The 15,308-nt window shown below is 42.8% G+C and overlaps 2 protein-coding genes across 2 annotated transcripts; both read right to left on the bottom strand.

The window, feature by feature from the left end:
* Positions 1 to 2,037: 2,037 nt before the first annotated feature.
* On the bottom strand, positions 2,038 to 8,874 carry LOC133915611 (protein ANTI-SILENCING 1). Its single transcript, XM_062358831.1, has 11 exons — positions 8,573 to 8,874; positions 7,131 to 7,505; positions 6,206 to 6,374; positions 5,644 to 6,107; positions 4,618 to 4,641; positions 4,347 to 4,439; positions 3,862 to 3,940; positions 3,655 to 3,739; positions 2,861 to 2,972; positions 2,666 to 2,782; positions 2,038 to 2,574 (listed from the first exon to the last, which is right to left on the bottom strand). The coding sequence occupies exons 2-11, from the start codon at positions 7,461 to 7,463 to the stop codon at positions 2,509 to 2,511; spliced, it is 1,542 nt and encodes a 513-aa protein (XP_062214815.1). The 5' UTR covers positions 7,464 to 7,505; positions 8,573 to 8,874; the 3' UTR covers positions 2,038 to 2,508.
* Positions 8,875 to 10,844: 1,970 nt separating this feature from the next.
* On the bottom strand, positions 10,845 to 15,101 carry LOC133915603 (V-type proton ATPase subunit c''2). Its single transcript, XM_062358820.1, has 4 exons — positions 14,814 to 15,101; positions 14,620 to 14,697; positions 11,384 to 11,554; positions 10,845 to 11,303 (listed from the first exon to the last, which is right to left on the bottom strand). Exons 1-4 carry the CDS (start codon positions 14,918 to 14,920, stop codon positions 11,135 to 11,137), a joined length of 525 nt encoding a protein of 174 aa, XP_062214804.1. The 5' UTR covers positions 14,921 to 15,101; the 3' UTR covers positions 10,845 to 11,134.
* Positions 15,102 to 15,308: the final 207 nt, after the last annotated feature.

The raw sequence follows: 15,308 nt of genomic DNA, 5'->3' as shown, positions 1-15,308 counted from the left end.
ACTGAGATATGGAACCTCAGGTTCCAGTATCTCTTATCCATCATCATATGGTCTAAATGGAGCTTTCTCTATATCTAGAGATCAAACAACCATAGGTGTGTTAGATGGATATGATTTGTCCATATTGAATTTCTCTAATATTTTCTGGATATAAGCAGCTTGGTGTACTAGAATTCCTGAGAAAATGTACTCGAGTTGGAAACACAAACAAAATTTGGTTTTACCCAAATCCTTCATCTCAAATTCCATCTTTAGATGATCGTGTACTTTATTTATATCTTGTGTGCTACCAATGATATTTAATTCATCAACATGCACTAAGATCATACAAAATCCTATTAAGAATTTCTTGATGAACACACATGGGCAATCATCATTGTTGGAGTAACCCTTCTGCAGAAGGAATTCACTGAGTCGGTTGTACCACATTCTTCTCGACTACGTTAAGTCATATAGTGACTTTTTAAGTTTCGTACAATATATGTTGCGGTTTGCGTTTCAATTCGGAATTTGGATTCTATCAGGAACCTTCATGTATATGTCTGAATCAAGTGACCAATATAAATTTGTAGTCACTATATCCATCAACTGTATACAAAGATGATTTTGAACTGCTAATGAGATAAGAGTGATTCCACTCATGATTGGAGAATAGGCTTCATTGACATCAATGTTAGGTCTCTGTGTGAACTCTTGTACTACTAGCCTTGCTTTGTATCTCACACCTCATTGTTCTCATTCCATTTTCAGATGAAAACACATTTGTATCCCACAGGAAAGACATTTGGAGGTGTTGGTATTATTGATGTAAATGCCTCTCTTTTGGTGAGCGAGGCTATCTCTATTTGGATTGCATCCTCCCATTGAACCTAGTCCGAGCGTTTTTGACACTCTATCATGGTCTTGGGGCCATTGCCATGTGCGTCGATCCGAGGATGATGAAGCGGGCAAGGACCACGACGACCACGACCATAGAGGGAATGGCGACCATGACCATGGAGGAAGCGGCTGCCACAATGACCGTAGCCTTGGGCGAAGTGAAGACCACGGTGACGAGTGAAGTAGTGGTTCGAGCGACGACAACATTCTTGGCGCAAACACAAAGGAGGGCAGTCACTAGAGCCATGGGAGGTATGTTCAAATTCACCATGGCGCTCACCTGAGATCGATGAAGGCCTTCATGCCTCATGTTCTTCTTCTTTGCGATCACTCAGTGCAAAGCGTGTTGATAACGTGTTTGAACTATATTGAATGTAAAGAAAGAAATACAAGAGTGGATTCCAACAGTTGGTTTTCTCATAGATAGATATAGATATTTATATACAGTGAACAGTTGTCTTCGTGTTTGTTCGGGAAGCATCTCTCCCAGACAGATGTCTATTGCTTAACGGGCATAGATAACTACGAGACTACCTAACGATTAGTCACATTGGTCATTTTGATTCATAACACAAACGAGCACCAAAGGCCTCATCATAGAGGCTGTGGCATTGGTTGGTGTGCTGAACATAGTGCAGATTAATCCTCTACATGTCTGGTATATTGTGCACTAACAGTATCGCAATTAAGGATGAAACTATGTCAACCTACAACTCTATCAGTCCTGTTCTATGCTAATGTCATCTATTGCAATTAGTATTGTAAGTTTTAATTTTTTTTTGTTAATCCAAAATCCGCTCCAACTAACTAAAAGTGTGTTGCCTATTTAATTGGTAGTTCATTTTTTTTTTTTTGATTTGGAGGCCAAATGAAATAAGAATTCCTAAGATCATTCTCTTCCGAACGAGATTCTCTCTTCTTTCCCTTCACATATTACTTTGAAGAGAAACTGTTGGAGATGAGAGAAAATAAAGGGAACGAGAACGAAAAGAGAAATAAAAAAACAAAATAAAAGAAATATGGTTAGAGATGATCTAAGCAACTGTATTTGCTATACCAAATATATTAAAAAACTTCAGCGCTACAAAGGAGATACCGTACCATGAGAGATGAGAAAAGAGCTACAGACCATAGTCCAGTGTACCATGGATGTTTAGGTAGCTGGAGATTTGGCTTACGATGATAATGCATATACAATAAACAGACAAACTTACTCCATGACATAAAAACTATCATCGCCGAATCTGGTGGAATGGTTATGGAACACAGGGTTCATAGAGCGGCGCTGAAGCCTATAAACAAGACAATGAATATAGCTAACCAAGGTGCATCTTAATACGCTCACATACATGTAACTGGTAAGCATATTAGCGCAAAACAACCTAACGCTACCAAGTCTACTCTGATTTCTAAGCTATGTCCTGATACTCCGCCCAAGTGCCCAAGCATCAGCAGTAATGTTGCGGTGCAGTTAACCCCCCACCCCCCCCCCCCCCCAAAAAAACCATTGACCGGAACCAAAACATAAACCTCTGTGCACAACCTCTTTCACATTGAAAACACTTGCAGATATATGGTGCTTCTTGGAATGACGCACCAAGCTCTGATATGGCACAAAAAAACAGCCTGCTACTTCTCTGTCTTTTCATTCTTACTGCCCATACTTGCAAACCCCTTCCTGTCATCTTTATGCCGCTGCAAGCCAATTGAACATGAAAAATTAAGGTCTGAATGTATGGTACATGACAATGACATGCGTACAAATCTTCAGCAGAATTGTATCTACCTTGTGGAGTATTCTGAATTTTCTCTCTTGCTTTTCTTGAACAAGCATCCAGTCCAGCGCCAGGTCATACTCGATTGTGTTGGGCTGAGAACAATGTGAGGTCGATACAGCCTTCTTCTGCAGAAAGAACAGTCGCGTAAAATATCAAGTACAAGGAAAACAGTGACGAGCTTAATAATAAAGCAGCATAAGCACCTGCTCTTCTCGCTGCTTTTGACCAATTTTAATATGATGTGTGGACAAGTGCCCGACAAGAGTTCCTGAATGTTTTGGAACCTTGAGTAACCCTTTGCTGCAGTAAAGAGGTCTGCAAGTAAAACAATAAGCAAGAACTATCAGCAGCTCACCAAAACAATCAAGCTAGACAAACTTTATTATCGTATTGTCACTCAGCTAAATGCAAGATTATGATGATGAAAAAGAATTTGACAAAGAATTTAAATTTTCACACTGAAACTTGTGCTATATGCTCTGGGATACGGCGATCTAGAGGACTGGGAGCACTTATTCTTCTCTTGTATTGTTACCAAGCTGCTGGAGTCTAATTGGACTCTCTTGGCTTTTCTCCCTTGTAAATTCTTGGCAGATTGGAATTTGACTTATTTGAGCAGAATCAATTATGTACAGTGGACTAATTTACAAAAAAAACTTATGACTTTGGCTTGCTGACATATTTGGTTACAAAGAAATAAATGAACTATGAGAGTCCCTATCCACAAGCATAGATGGTAGACATTTCTTCTAATGGATACAACAGACAAGGGCCTCAAGGAAAATGTTGCCTGTGTGTTAGGAAATTGATTGCAGAGTCACAGAATCCCATAAAAAGACTCTTGTTCTAATTCATAAATTTTGGTAGTTGGTTTGTCATGAGATTTCAACATTTGAAACATATCATAAGAGCTCACTTGATGCAAAATTCATTGCAGAATAATACATGCTGGCACTGAACATATAGATAGCAGACTACATTAAGTATACATACACACCTTCCATCCACAACCAAACCTGAATTGATTTTTGAAATAGCGGCATCAGCAGCATTTTTAGTTTTGAATATAGCATATGCTTTTCCTACAAATAAGAAAGCCAGTTGTATTTAAATCACGTCAAACAATACAAAAAATATCGATCTGTGATTTACTGTAAGAAGTTGTCTGTTTACAGAGAATATTTAATTAAGGAACAAATCTCACCATTGTTTGGATCATCATAAGTGGGGTGGTTAATGGGCTTTGCAATGCAACTTAGCTGTAACGCCTCACGAATGAGCTCCTGCAAACATGATTATCATGAAAAATATTCATGCAAAACGCTGATGGGTTAGTCAATGGAGGATAAATGTAACCTGCAAAATGGTAATCATGAAATCTAAAACAAAACATTATGATCATCAAAAATATTCATGCAAAATGTTGATCGGTTAATCGATCAAGGATAAATAAAACTTACAAGATGGTACTGATGAAGTCTAAAACAAAACATAATAAGATAGTTGAGATTAAAAAGAATGAAATGTAGTGTTAAAAAGAGAGAAACTGTATGAGATAGTGGAGAAGTTAAGTGGGCAGAATTAAAATTGCATGGTACTGTAGCAGATCAGACAATAGAAGTTATTCAAGAAACTAAAAACAAAATAGTAGGCCAAGAGTATAATAGACCAAAATAGATGAAATACTACCTCTATGTCAGCAGCTCCAAACTGAATATCAAGATTTTGAATATATACGAGTGTCCCATGCTCATCAGCGATCCGTAGTCTTTCATCCCATGGCTGGAAATTTCATTTAAAATATCATCACATATAATTCAAGGTCAAATGACATATTTTCTTAGTTTTGTTGTAGTTTCAAATCTATTGATTAATTGAATTGTCAAGAGTAGATATGGTGTGGTTCATTACAATCGTATAACATGAACAAGGGACTCTGTAGCTAGGAAAGGTCACTCACAATTTTGAACCATTTGCTTCTGTCCTGTTGAACAAAAGAAAAAATGTATAAGCACACCAAAGTAACAAGAACAAAGACTTTTGTGCCAAGCAAGTTGGGGTAGGCTAAGCACACCAAAGTAAACATGATAAAAAAATCAGTAGGATATTGTAAACAGGAATAATTTTCATATGATTTAATGGAGTTTATTTCTAATCTACTAGTATACAGCAATTGGCAAAACATTAATAGCAAAAGCAGAAAACGTTCAGCAAATAATCCATGGACAGAAATAATTTGAGGAATATTTAGCATTTCAAATGTCAGAATCTGTGTGCAGTAGACATGGGACAAAATTTTAATTGAGTTGATGGGAAAAGGTTTATACAGATTATCGTTGACAAAGAATGAATTAATGAGTTTAGAAAAAGCACGTGACCATATGACCCTACTACATTTGTGCACCCTTATACATGATTATATTTGTCTCCTCATTCCTAAACCACCTCTCTTTAACCTTATCGACCAATGAACAAAGAGACATGATACCATGTACTAAATGAGTTAGGGGCAATTTAGAAAGATGCAGCTATGGGTGCGTTTGGATCTTGGGCAAGAAAACTTTTAGCTTTGCCGGGCAAAGTTATGTGTTTGGAACCCACAAAAAAAATTCCTGGCTTTCGGTGGCAAGATTACCTTCGTGGGCAAGGAAAACCATGCTCCACGAGGAGAACCGAATTGGCTCGCTTTCATTGACAAGAAACGAGAGCATCGCAAGAAAAGCTCGTAACCGCTTTGCTGATCACGTAACCAAACAATCGTGGGGGCAAGCACGGCATAGTTAAAACGAGCAAGTTTTCTCATGCGGGTTATAGCTCCAGTTAGCTAGAGATCCAAACATACCCTATGTTTCTTCTCCAGTCCTGTAACGCTGTAACAGCAAAACAAAAAGGAACACACTTGCACTCCTAAAACATTGAATGAAAAATAACGGCAGGAGTAGTATGTTGGATATAGCCTCAGCATGAGTCAGTTCAGAGAATTTACAGCCTTTCTTGATGTTAGTTCCGAAGGTCTTTTGTCAGGAACAGCTGGGGCCATGTTCTGCACCGTAACTTCTTGGGAAAATTTCAACTTCTTTGGAGGCCTCTCCACAGAGCCAGCATTCTGTGTATGTTTGAGAATGTTATCCTTCTTAACTTCTGACCGGGGAGAGGGAATGGAAGCAACTGGTTTGTCATCCTCCTTGTTCGCTGACTGGGAAATGGGAATGGAAGCAACTGGTTTCTGATCCTCCTTGATCGCTGAATTGGAAAGGAGAATGGCAGCAACTGGTTTCTGATCCTCCTTGACCACTGACTGGGAAAGGGGAACTGCAGCAACCGGACTTTTATCCTCCTCCTTGACCACAGACTGGGTAGGGGGAACTGTGCTAACCAGACCTTCATCCATATTAACAGCACCAGGAATGGATGTGACTTGCTCATCTTTTGGATTTAGAAGAACATTAACTGCACCAGAAGGGCAGAAGGATGATAATTAGACATAGACTTCAATCAAAAAACATTACTACTCAAGGGCTTAAATCAAGTCTAGATACTTTGCTGACCTTCCAGCCCTGCGATTTTGTCAGGCAGCTGATCAGAAAGTGTGCAATTTTTAACATCGAAGAACCTATAGAAAATGTAATCAGCCATTGCTTGTTCCCTGTGGGAAGGTTGACGATTCCTCTCATCCTTTGAAATGCATATAACAGTGCATTTTCCAGCAATAGCTTCCTAATTGAGAAATAAAAAAATGGCTGTTAGAATCTTTTAGTTGCAAGACAAGTCCAGAAATGGAAGGGTGACAAACATTGAAGAAGTGATATATAAGAGCAGGAAGTGTTCAATCTTGTACAAAACCAGGTCAATTTACACCATGAGGCTAAAATAAGAGAGGATTAAGTGACCCGGTTTTGCAAGTTTCAGGGGAATATCTGGTTCCATAGTTCAAGGGGTTAAAGTGGACTTATTGAAAAGCTTAGGGGGGCAAATGGACTTATTCCTTTTTTATATGTACTATGTAAATCTTGAAATAAAAAATCAACTAAAATACACAGGTTAAAATGGATAGTTCACATTTAATTCTGATAGTTAACTGGCCAGGATACCAAAATTCACTAATCGCGACATTTTTTTGTAATGCTTGATATGGCAATCCACTCATGGAAGTTTAATAATTGCAATTAACTCAAGGAAACAAGACGCATAAGTTTAGAAACTTTGTGTGTGGTTTACTTGATGAGGAATTCGGTACAAAGGAACAATGTAAGCCGTTACTACACAGTCCAAACGGAGAATTAACAATGGTAATTACAACTGGTTGAGAATTGACAATGGTAATCACTTGTGTAGAGAGGGCATCATCAAAGACAGATAATTTGAACTTATTTTGATCCATTAACTCCAAACCAATTAAACAAGCATCAGAACTTTTTTTGGGGGGGGGGGGGGGGGGGGGCTGGTGATGGTTAAGAGTTATGCAGAGCATACCAGTGGGTTGATATTCGCAAGCCCAATACCTTCACCAGAAGCAAGAAAGATCTCCTTTTCCATCACAGGGCCTCCTAAATATGTCCGGATCTCATCAGGGAGGAAAAACCAAAGAATCTTTACTTTTTTAGCCTGATTTTGCTGCCAAATCTTCACTATTTTTCCAACGTATGGTTCAGGATCACCATTCTTGAAAAGATACACACAGTCATACAGTGAGTACTCCACATTGTCAAATGTGAAGGACTCATAAAACTGTGTATCCATATTCACACCACCTTTTGCTCTAAGCTTTCCCCATGAGAATTGGATTTTCTCACTACTCCCATCCATTCTGACAATGGTGTGGTAGCTCAATCTCCGCTTACCATAGGCCTACAAAGAGAAAATCAGCACATCAAACTTTGAGACATAAAAGTGATATCAGGACATCAAAGTTGATCTATCAATAATGGTAGCATAGCTCACCCATGATACTGTCAGCAAACTATTCAAAAACTTTAACCATATGAACCAAATTTCTAAACTACTATGTAAAATACAAATGTGGAACTTAAAACCACACCCTGTGCTGAATTTTTTTTTTCCAATCTGTTTAATTTGCTTTGTTTCCCTTTAATGATTGATCTAGAAAGTTTCAACAATTGTCTGACAAATCTTAATGGTGTCCAGTTGGAAAATGCGTATCCCAGATTGCCTTTAGATGTATTATGCACCTAATATGTATGTTGTTGTTTGGGGAATGGGCAAAAAATAACTGCATGAGATGCAGTTATTAAATAATACAAAGAGGACACTAAATTCAGGAAATAGAAACTGGCATGCCCATTGAATCGCGTGAAAGTGCAAAATGGACACTAAATTAAACAGATTTTATTTTTTGAACAAGGGCAGGAGTTCTGACATTCATTTAAGGACTAAATTAAACAGTAGCGTGAACCACAGTACCAAATTCTCAACAACAGAAAGGCAAACATTACACAATGACCACGAAGCATGGCTGATGGCTCAGTAAAACACCAAAAGTCACGAACGAAATCAGCGAGGCAATGGGGTTTTGGGGAGCTCTTCTAGGTTTTGAGACACGGGGGAGCCGTACAGGGGACGATGCTAATGCTATTGCTGCCAACCGTAATAGGAGCTAGTTGTAAAAAACGACCGCACCGACGGGTAAAGGAAGCACCGAACCCTAGACGAGCAACCCCACCAAATGCGACGAGCGGCGCTCCAAGAAATTCGCAAAACCGCATAAACCCAAGAGAGGAGGGCAAACTCGGCGCCCAGTCCGCAGGGATTCCCCCACGCGCCACATTCCATCCGCGCGACCGCCCAAATCGAGCGGAATTCCAGACCCCAACGGGGAGGCGGCCCCGCAAATATCCGGAAAGTAACCAAAAGAAAAGCGCAAGGGGAAGGAGACGAGGAGGGGAGGGGTAACTCACTGGTGGGTGCGGCGGAGGGGCGAGCGGCGGCTCGCTGTAGACGGCGTGGGGGAGTTGGTGAGGCGTAGGGGCGGATGGAGGGAAGGCGTGGAGGCGTATCACGAGGACCGTCGTGTGACTCGTGCTCCCTTTTCCGGAGCGGGAGGAGACGGCCGCGCGCGGCAGCGAAGCGAGGAACCGGCTGCCGTGCAGCGCCGCGCCGTGCTCTCGAGTGGAGTTTGGGTTTGGGCTGCAGGGGGAGGGCAGGGCAGGGCTTTCGCCTTTGAGGCGACTACGGCTCACTTGGGGAAAGAAGTTTCTGCTGCCGTTGCAATGATGGGCCTATTTGTTCCGTGGTCCGCTGAATTAGGCAACTCACACCTACGCCTGGCAACGGATCTGAGTCTGGCCAGATGCAACCAGAACGTATCAGATCTAAAATCCAAATTAAAAAATCTAATTTGGATCCGATTTGTCTAACGAGTGACCCCCGGCTCTGAATCCGACGAGGACCTAAAACCCGCATGAGGATCCACAGATATGGCGGTGGCCTGGAGTCGAGGTGGGATACGACGGACGGCAGTGGACTTGGGGTGGCCAGGAGGCAGGCGCGAGCGGAGGCGGGGTGGCCAGGATGGCAGACGACAGCGCGCGAGAGCGGATGCGGGGCGGCCAGCAGTGGCCTGGAGGCGAATGGGTGTTGCGGCCGACGACAAGTAGGTGCGTGCGAAAAGGCAGCAGCGGGCATGCGACAACAGCCGGGAGTTAGACGCCCACCAGGGGCCCGTAGGTAAAAATCGACCCACGACCCCCGAAGGTGAAAACTCAGCCCCACCCCTGCCCCCGCTAGGTGTAAAACACACAGAGACCCGACCTGACCCACTCCATTGTCGATCCTAGTCACACCTAGGGATGGAGATGGTAATGGAGACATTTTACCTGTATGCCTGTAGATAAAATATTAATGGGCGCTGGTTTTATGATGCATTATTTCCCTATGGGTCTAGAATGTGGGTTTGATGTTAAATTCAACAGGTAGAGAGACATAAGCATGAAATAGTCTTACTCGTGTTCGCTTCGTTTGTGTACTCGCTCCACACATTTGATATGTGAGCCCAAATTATTTTTAAAATATAAACTACCAGTCTTACTTATTAGGGTTTCTCGTTCTCTCCTCTCATTCTAACCCCACCTAGCCACTACAGTGCCACACACCCTAGCCTCATGTCTGCCCCCGACACCCCCGCCGTCTTCCACCCCTGATGTCGTCGTCTACCTTGGTACCCCTGTCCGCTGTGCCCCCAACCGCCGATGTCAGCCTTGACGCCCCATCTGCCCACCTTGTCCTCCCCCGTCCACCACTCCGCCCTTGTCCACCCCACCTTGCGCACCATCAGACCTAAGGTATGCTATGTCCAATGCATATTTACTATACTGACAGGCATATAGGCGTGCCTGCAAGCGTCGAATGTGGGTGTCATTTCTTACTCGTGACGTATAATGGGTGCGGGCGTGGATTTAGAAATTAGTTTGCAAATATAAGTTTGTGTAGTTTCTACCCGTGGATTTTGTGCCCGTTGCCATCCCTAGTCACACATATGCACATTTATTTCTAGCAAAAAAAAAATCCATGTTTCCTCATGTAAGGAGACTGAATTTGTGAGAAATTACATTTATCGCGATGCACAGAGCCAACGGGTTAGGTTTTCAGGAGGGTGTTAGGCTTCTGGGTTGGGAAGGTCCCTCGAGCTTAGAGGAAGGATGAGGGTGGTGCCAGCACCAAGGACGGAAGGAGGGCCAGACGAAGAGCGTACGTTGCCAAAGAAGTAAAATAAAGAGGTTGTTGACTGACTTGAGGAGGAGGATGATTCAGGGACAGTTGGATGACCTGTTCTTACTTGTTTAGCCAAAGTGTGGCAAAGAGTTTTCGATCACCCAACCTTAGTCTAGTTTGGAAAAAGAAATTTGTAACAAACGCCCCGTATCAGATTTATAGTTTTAAGGTTATGGTAGCAGAATGCGTATGTGTCAGCCTTGGCCAACTAAAGTTACCATGGGCTTACAACCTTACACCCCGTAAAAATCTTCAGGACAGAAGCCAACGGACTGAACAAGTACGGGCGCAGTGGCTGCTGTCCCTCGTAGCCTCTCACTACCAACGTCTAACTAAAAAGCTGAAGCACCAGGTAGTAATAGCACGCAGCATCAGAGCATCACTTCCACAGACCTTCACAATAATAGTAGTCATTTGGCTTTGCCTTCCATGTATTCCTCATTTCAACACCCAGCAAAATGTTTAATGAATTTATTCAATGAAAACATTTCCACCTATTGTGTTCAATGAATTTATTCAATAGGCCAAGAGCGTCTTGCAACAACAATAGCACCTACAAGATATTCAACACACAAGGAGTCTCAGTAATAGGAATAGTATCTCTACAATCGGATGCACTAAGCACCGAATTACGTGTTTTGCCAAAAAGGTGCAAAAGGAAAAAGAGACAGACAGCAGTAGTTGGACCACATGTTGACATTCCGATACATTTCACACAAAATAATTTACAGAGAGCTGGATGGATAGAATCAAGCTTTTGCTGGCCATGTTGCTTGAGCTGACATGATTATACCAACAATCACTCCAAACAGTCCCAAAGCACTGCCGAAGATCTCAATCACCAGGATCTTTACAAAGAGTGATGAGTTCTGAGCATCAGACAGCGCACAGCTGCTTCCAATTATCCCCACGCATACCCTATAGATAGGAATTTCAATCATCTGGAACCACGGAGCATAATTAACAAGAAAACAAAAAATGTCGAGCTTCGTGCTTACCCGCAAACAAGATTAGCAAAGCCAACAATAAGACCAGATGCAAAGATCGCATAGCCAGCTCGAAGAGACTCAGGAGCGTACATTAGAGATGTTGGCACACTTTCAAGTTTTGTCTGGAGGATGATTGCCACAATTACACCATAAATTGCGACAGCCTCACAGAAGATAACACTGCAAAGCAAGGATAGAAGCATATGTATCACAAGTTACAAATTTTGTGATTCAAAAGAGTCATACAAGACATTATAAATAACAAAAATTATGAACTGGAAAAAATATAAAATACTAATATAAACCTAGAACTTGCAGTGTTCCTTATGCGTAAGTGCAGTTTTCGTGGAGCACCTAGAAAGGTGCATAAATGAGCAGATGCAAGCATGAGAGCATCACATAGTGTTTGGTTAAGTGAGTTAAATAGTAGATATGTAGACTATGTAAATGCCATAGTTGTTATGGCGGCGCGGCAAGGCACGGCGATCCACCACCTTCACAACTTTACAACGCCTATGGCTCGCGGAGTGGCGACACCATACACACATCGGCGTGGCGAATAAACACATTATAGTCTAGGATATTAAAAAATTATATTGGTCACATACACACATCAAAGACTATTAGAAAATTATATTAGAAATTACCTATAGGAAATTGCATACGGGTTCTTTTAAAAAAATGTCTATATGGGTCTTTAAAGTTACAAATGTGACTGAGATATAGGTGAAATCTCATGTGACTGAGAAGTAGCAAATTGAAAAGAAAGAAACCAGAAAGAAAACGTGATAGAATGCCTAGAAAGAAAAGAAGACGTGAAAGAGCCTGGTTGAATTGTAAAAACGTAAGGCCTAAGGCCCAACGTGCTTGTGCCTAGGGTTGGATGGCCCAAATACAGCTCAAGCGAGCATTGCCAAATACAGCCCAGGCCCTTTTATTTCCTCTTCTGCTCTACCCTTATCTTTCCCCTTCCTCGCTGTCACCCGCTGCTACAAACCCTAATTTCGCACCGTGCGTCCAGATTCAATGGAAGTCAAACGGAACCAACCACTGCCCCTAACGATGCTCCCTAGCTCGAGAGACAACGAGGTCGAGGCCGCAGAGATCCATGTGAGAGGGCGGATGGGATCTAGATGGAGGCGGACAGAGTTCCAGGCGGGGGCGGGCGGAGGTCGACTGTCCCGCCGCCGCAAGCAGCTCAGGCTTGTGTCTAGGGCTCTCGGCAGACAAATTGTTGCGGCCGGGTTCCAATCGGCCTAATGCCCTACTCAATTAGCAAGTAAGTCACCACCCTAACATCCTATTACGTCCGCCACAGTGCTGACATGCACCACAGGACGCAAAACAGGCGCCATGGGGATGCCACGGTGCTATGGCAAACGCCATACACGGCAAAGTTGTGGCGTCCCTGTGGCAACAAGGGGATTTCCACCACGCCGATATATCGGCATTATGTCAATGATATCCCGACGCCATGACAACTATGGTAAATGCATTTTGGGAGCCATATGCAACAATGCACGAACCTAACTTATAAAGTAAACAACATGTAAGTCATCCGGTTGCCAGGCATATGCATTATAGCAAATATAAACAACTCAACCTGCACTTATCTATTCCGGAAGGATAAGTTACGGCACATATCCACTAAATCTCATGCTCAATGAGTTGCTTCAAGCAACTAACCAAAACCCAAGCCTCTTAATCCATATTGTATTATTCATTGCACACTGTTTATAGAGGATTCATAGGTATAATATTATACAAGTGAGTCTATTTGGTTCAGTCATTCAGGGATATTCATGGGAAACCAAAATAAACCAAATCTACAGACCTGTTTGGCAGAGCTTCAACTCTAAGAATTCTTGGAGCTAGTCATCTCTAGCTCTAGAAATTCTTGGAGCTGGAGTTGTGGGTAGATTGATGGTATTTCTTGAGCCACACTGTTCTTATTTTGGACTAAAAATAGATGTTTAAACCATATTATTTTATCCTAGAAACTCCAAATCCTACATGGATCTTGGAGCTGGAGCTTTGCCAAACAACCCCTAGTGATTCTACTTAAAAAAAACGCCACACTAATTCTCAGAATGGCAGAAGCAAAGCATAAATTTCAGGTGCAAACAGCACTACGTTCACTAACTAAACTATCCCAAACATCATCAAGACTAAGCATGGCATACTCCAAAATTAGGGCAGCGCAGATCTCAAATTAACACACACACATTAGCGGCAGGGACAAGCACATGTCCCAAGTGTCTAGCATGGCAAGCGAAAAAAATATTTTTTGGAAACATTTATATAGTTTTCAAAACCCAGAAAAATAGGAAAAGTATGCCTACATTACACCAGAACTCCAAAATTAACATTCGTGTGTGGATTCTCTAGACTTTTGCTTAGAATGAGAAAAATAACCATTACATTCTTCACTTATAGAATAATAAATTTACTTATTTAAGAAAAGAGCCCTAATTAAGAATGAAACATGAGAATTCAGGGCAAATGACTAAAAAGACAATGAGTAAAGGGTACAGGTTACAATATTAGACGCGTGAAAAAATAACCACAGCAGCTTCTTTGTGACTTTGTATGTTAATTATAGTTAACAGTAGTAACAATTAGATAGTGCTCACAGTTAATCCAAAGCAAACAGAAATATACATCCTGTATATGTCAAAGGAGGCCGAGAGGTACATAGCCAAAAGACATGAAAAGGAAATAAGCTAAACTGATTGCCCTGAGAAGTGTGGCAATCTCCCTGAAATCTAGAACATAGGAATTTTAGCTAAGAGATAATAATTGCAGGCTGTTGGCATTTTTAAGGATCTCAATTCTACAGATATCAATGTACAAACAACTTGCAATGAGATGACACCTTATTTTTCCTAACCAGAAAGCTATCTAAGTCAATTTATGACATTAGCACTTGATAGTCCACCAGCTAGTGAATTTATGCGGAGAATCAATCAATAGACGTGAATTTTACTTTTAGATAGAGGACATATCAAAGCTGATGTCCCAATCCACATCTGAAAATTGTGCATGGACGTGAAACATGCTAGCGCTTGTATTCCCCCAACTAACTAGCACTATTCGGAACTACAGCACGTTGCTCTACCACTAGAACAACACAACAAACACTCCGTATCAACCACGAGCTCACAGCCCACCAAGCACAGTCAAACCTAGCAACAGCAGCTCAAGCGATACTGCACGGGTAACAAGGATTCAAGGAGATTCCCCACCTAATGAGGTTCTTGGATGTGATCCTGGGCGCCTTGATGGCGGCCCCGATGAGGCTGCTCCCCGTGATGAAGATCCCCCTGGAGAGGCAGAACCGCAGCGAACAGTGAGATACAAGCAGACGCACGCACCGACGCACGGGCTGGTGCAGATCTAGCGAGAGGGAGAGGAAGAGGGAGAGAGGGCACTGACTCACCATGCCGCGCCGAGGACGGAGACGCCGATGGAGACGGCGATGCCGATGGCGGAGAAGGTGTAGGGCGAGATATGCACCAGCGCCTGCGCCCACGAGGACGACGACATCTCCGCGCCCTTCTGCTCCCTTCCTGCGCGATCTCCCCCTCCCTCTCTCTCCACGCGTCGCTGCGGGTTTGGATCGGGAAGGAGATCGGGGAAGGAGAGCCGGTCGAGGGATTCCGATGCGAGACTGGAGACAGGCGCGTGCGTGGTTTGCACAGGGCCAGCCGTGGTGGGGCGGGGGAGAGGGCATGGTTAATGCCGTGCGATCCGCCGATCATGGAGCGGACGGCTGAAATAGGTTGGCAGAGAAGGTCGCCGAGATCACGTGCCTATCACGGGGCTGGATAGGATACCGGGACCTCCTGTACTAGGCCTCATATCGGCAGGTCGACCCACCCCCGACACCGGATCCGTAGGCCCATTAGCCCGGGCGAGCGACCAGGCCCTGGCC

Source organism: Phragmites australis, chromosome 1 (genome assembly GCF_958298935.1).
Source record: "Phragmites australis chromosome 1, lpPhrAust1.1, whole genome shotgun sequence".
Lineage (NCBI taxonomy): Eukaryota > Viridiplantae > Streptophyta > Magnoliopsida > Poales > Poaceae > Phragmites > Phragmites australis.
This window is presented reverse-complemented; position numbering and strand designations above follow the sequence as displayed.

What these genes read in the sequence shown, in the direction of transcription:
- LOC133915611 (XM_062358831.1), bottom strand. Translation starts at nt 7,463, where the DNA reads ATGGATGGGAGTAGTGAGAAAATCCAATTCTCATGGGGAAAGCTTAGA. An exon ending in TTGCGAATATCAACCCACTG is followed by an intron (nt 6,375 to 7,130) that starts GTATGCTCTGCA and finishes TTTCTCAATTAG; the next exon opens with GAAGCTATTGCTGGAAAATG. An exon ending in AACTAACATCAAGAAAGGCT is followed by an intron (nt 4,642 to 5,643) that starts GTAAATTCTCTG and finishes TTTGTTCAACAG; the next exon opens with GACAGAAGCAAATGGTTCAA.
- LOC133915603 (XM_062358820.1), bottom strand. Translation starts at nt 14,920, where the DNA reads ATGTCGTCGTCCTCGTGGGCGCAGGCGCTGGTGCATATCTCGCCCTAC. An exon ending in TCCGTCCTCGGCGCGGCATG is followed by an intron (nt 14,698 to 14,813) that starts GTGAGTCAGTGC and finishes CTGCCTCTCCAG; the next exon opens with GGGGATCTTCATCACGGGGA. An exon ending in TTTGCTAATCTTGTTTGCGG is followed by an intron (nt 11,304 to 11,383) that starts GTAAGCACGAAG and finishes TCCTATCTATAG; the next exon opens with GGTATGCGTGGGGATAATTG.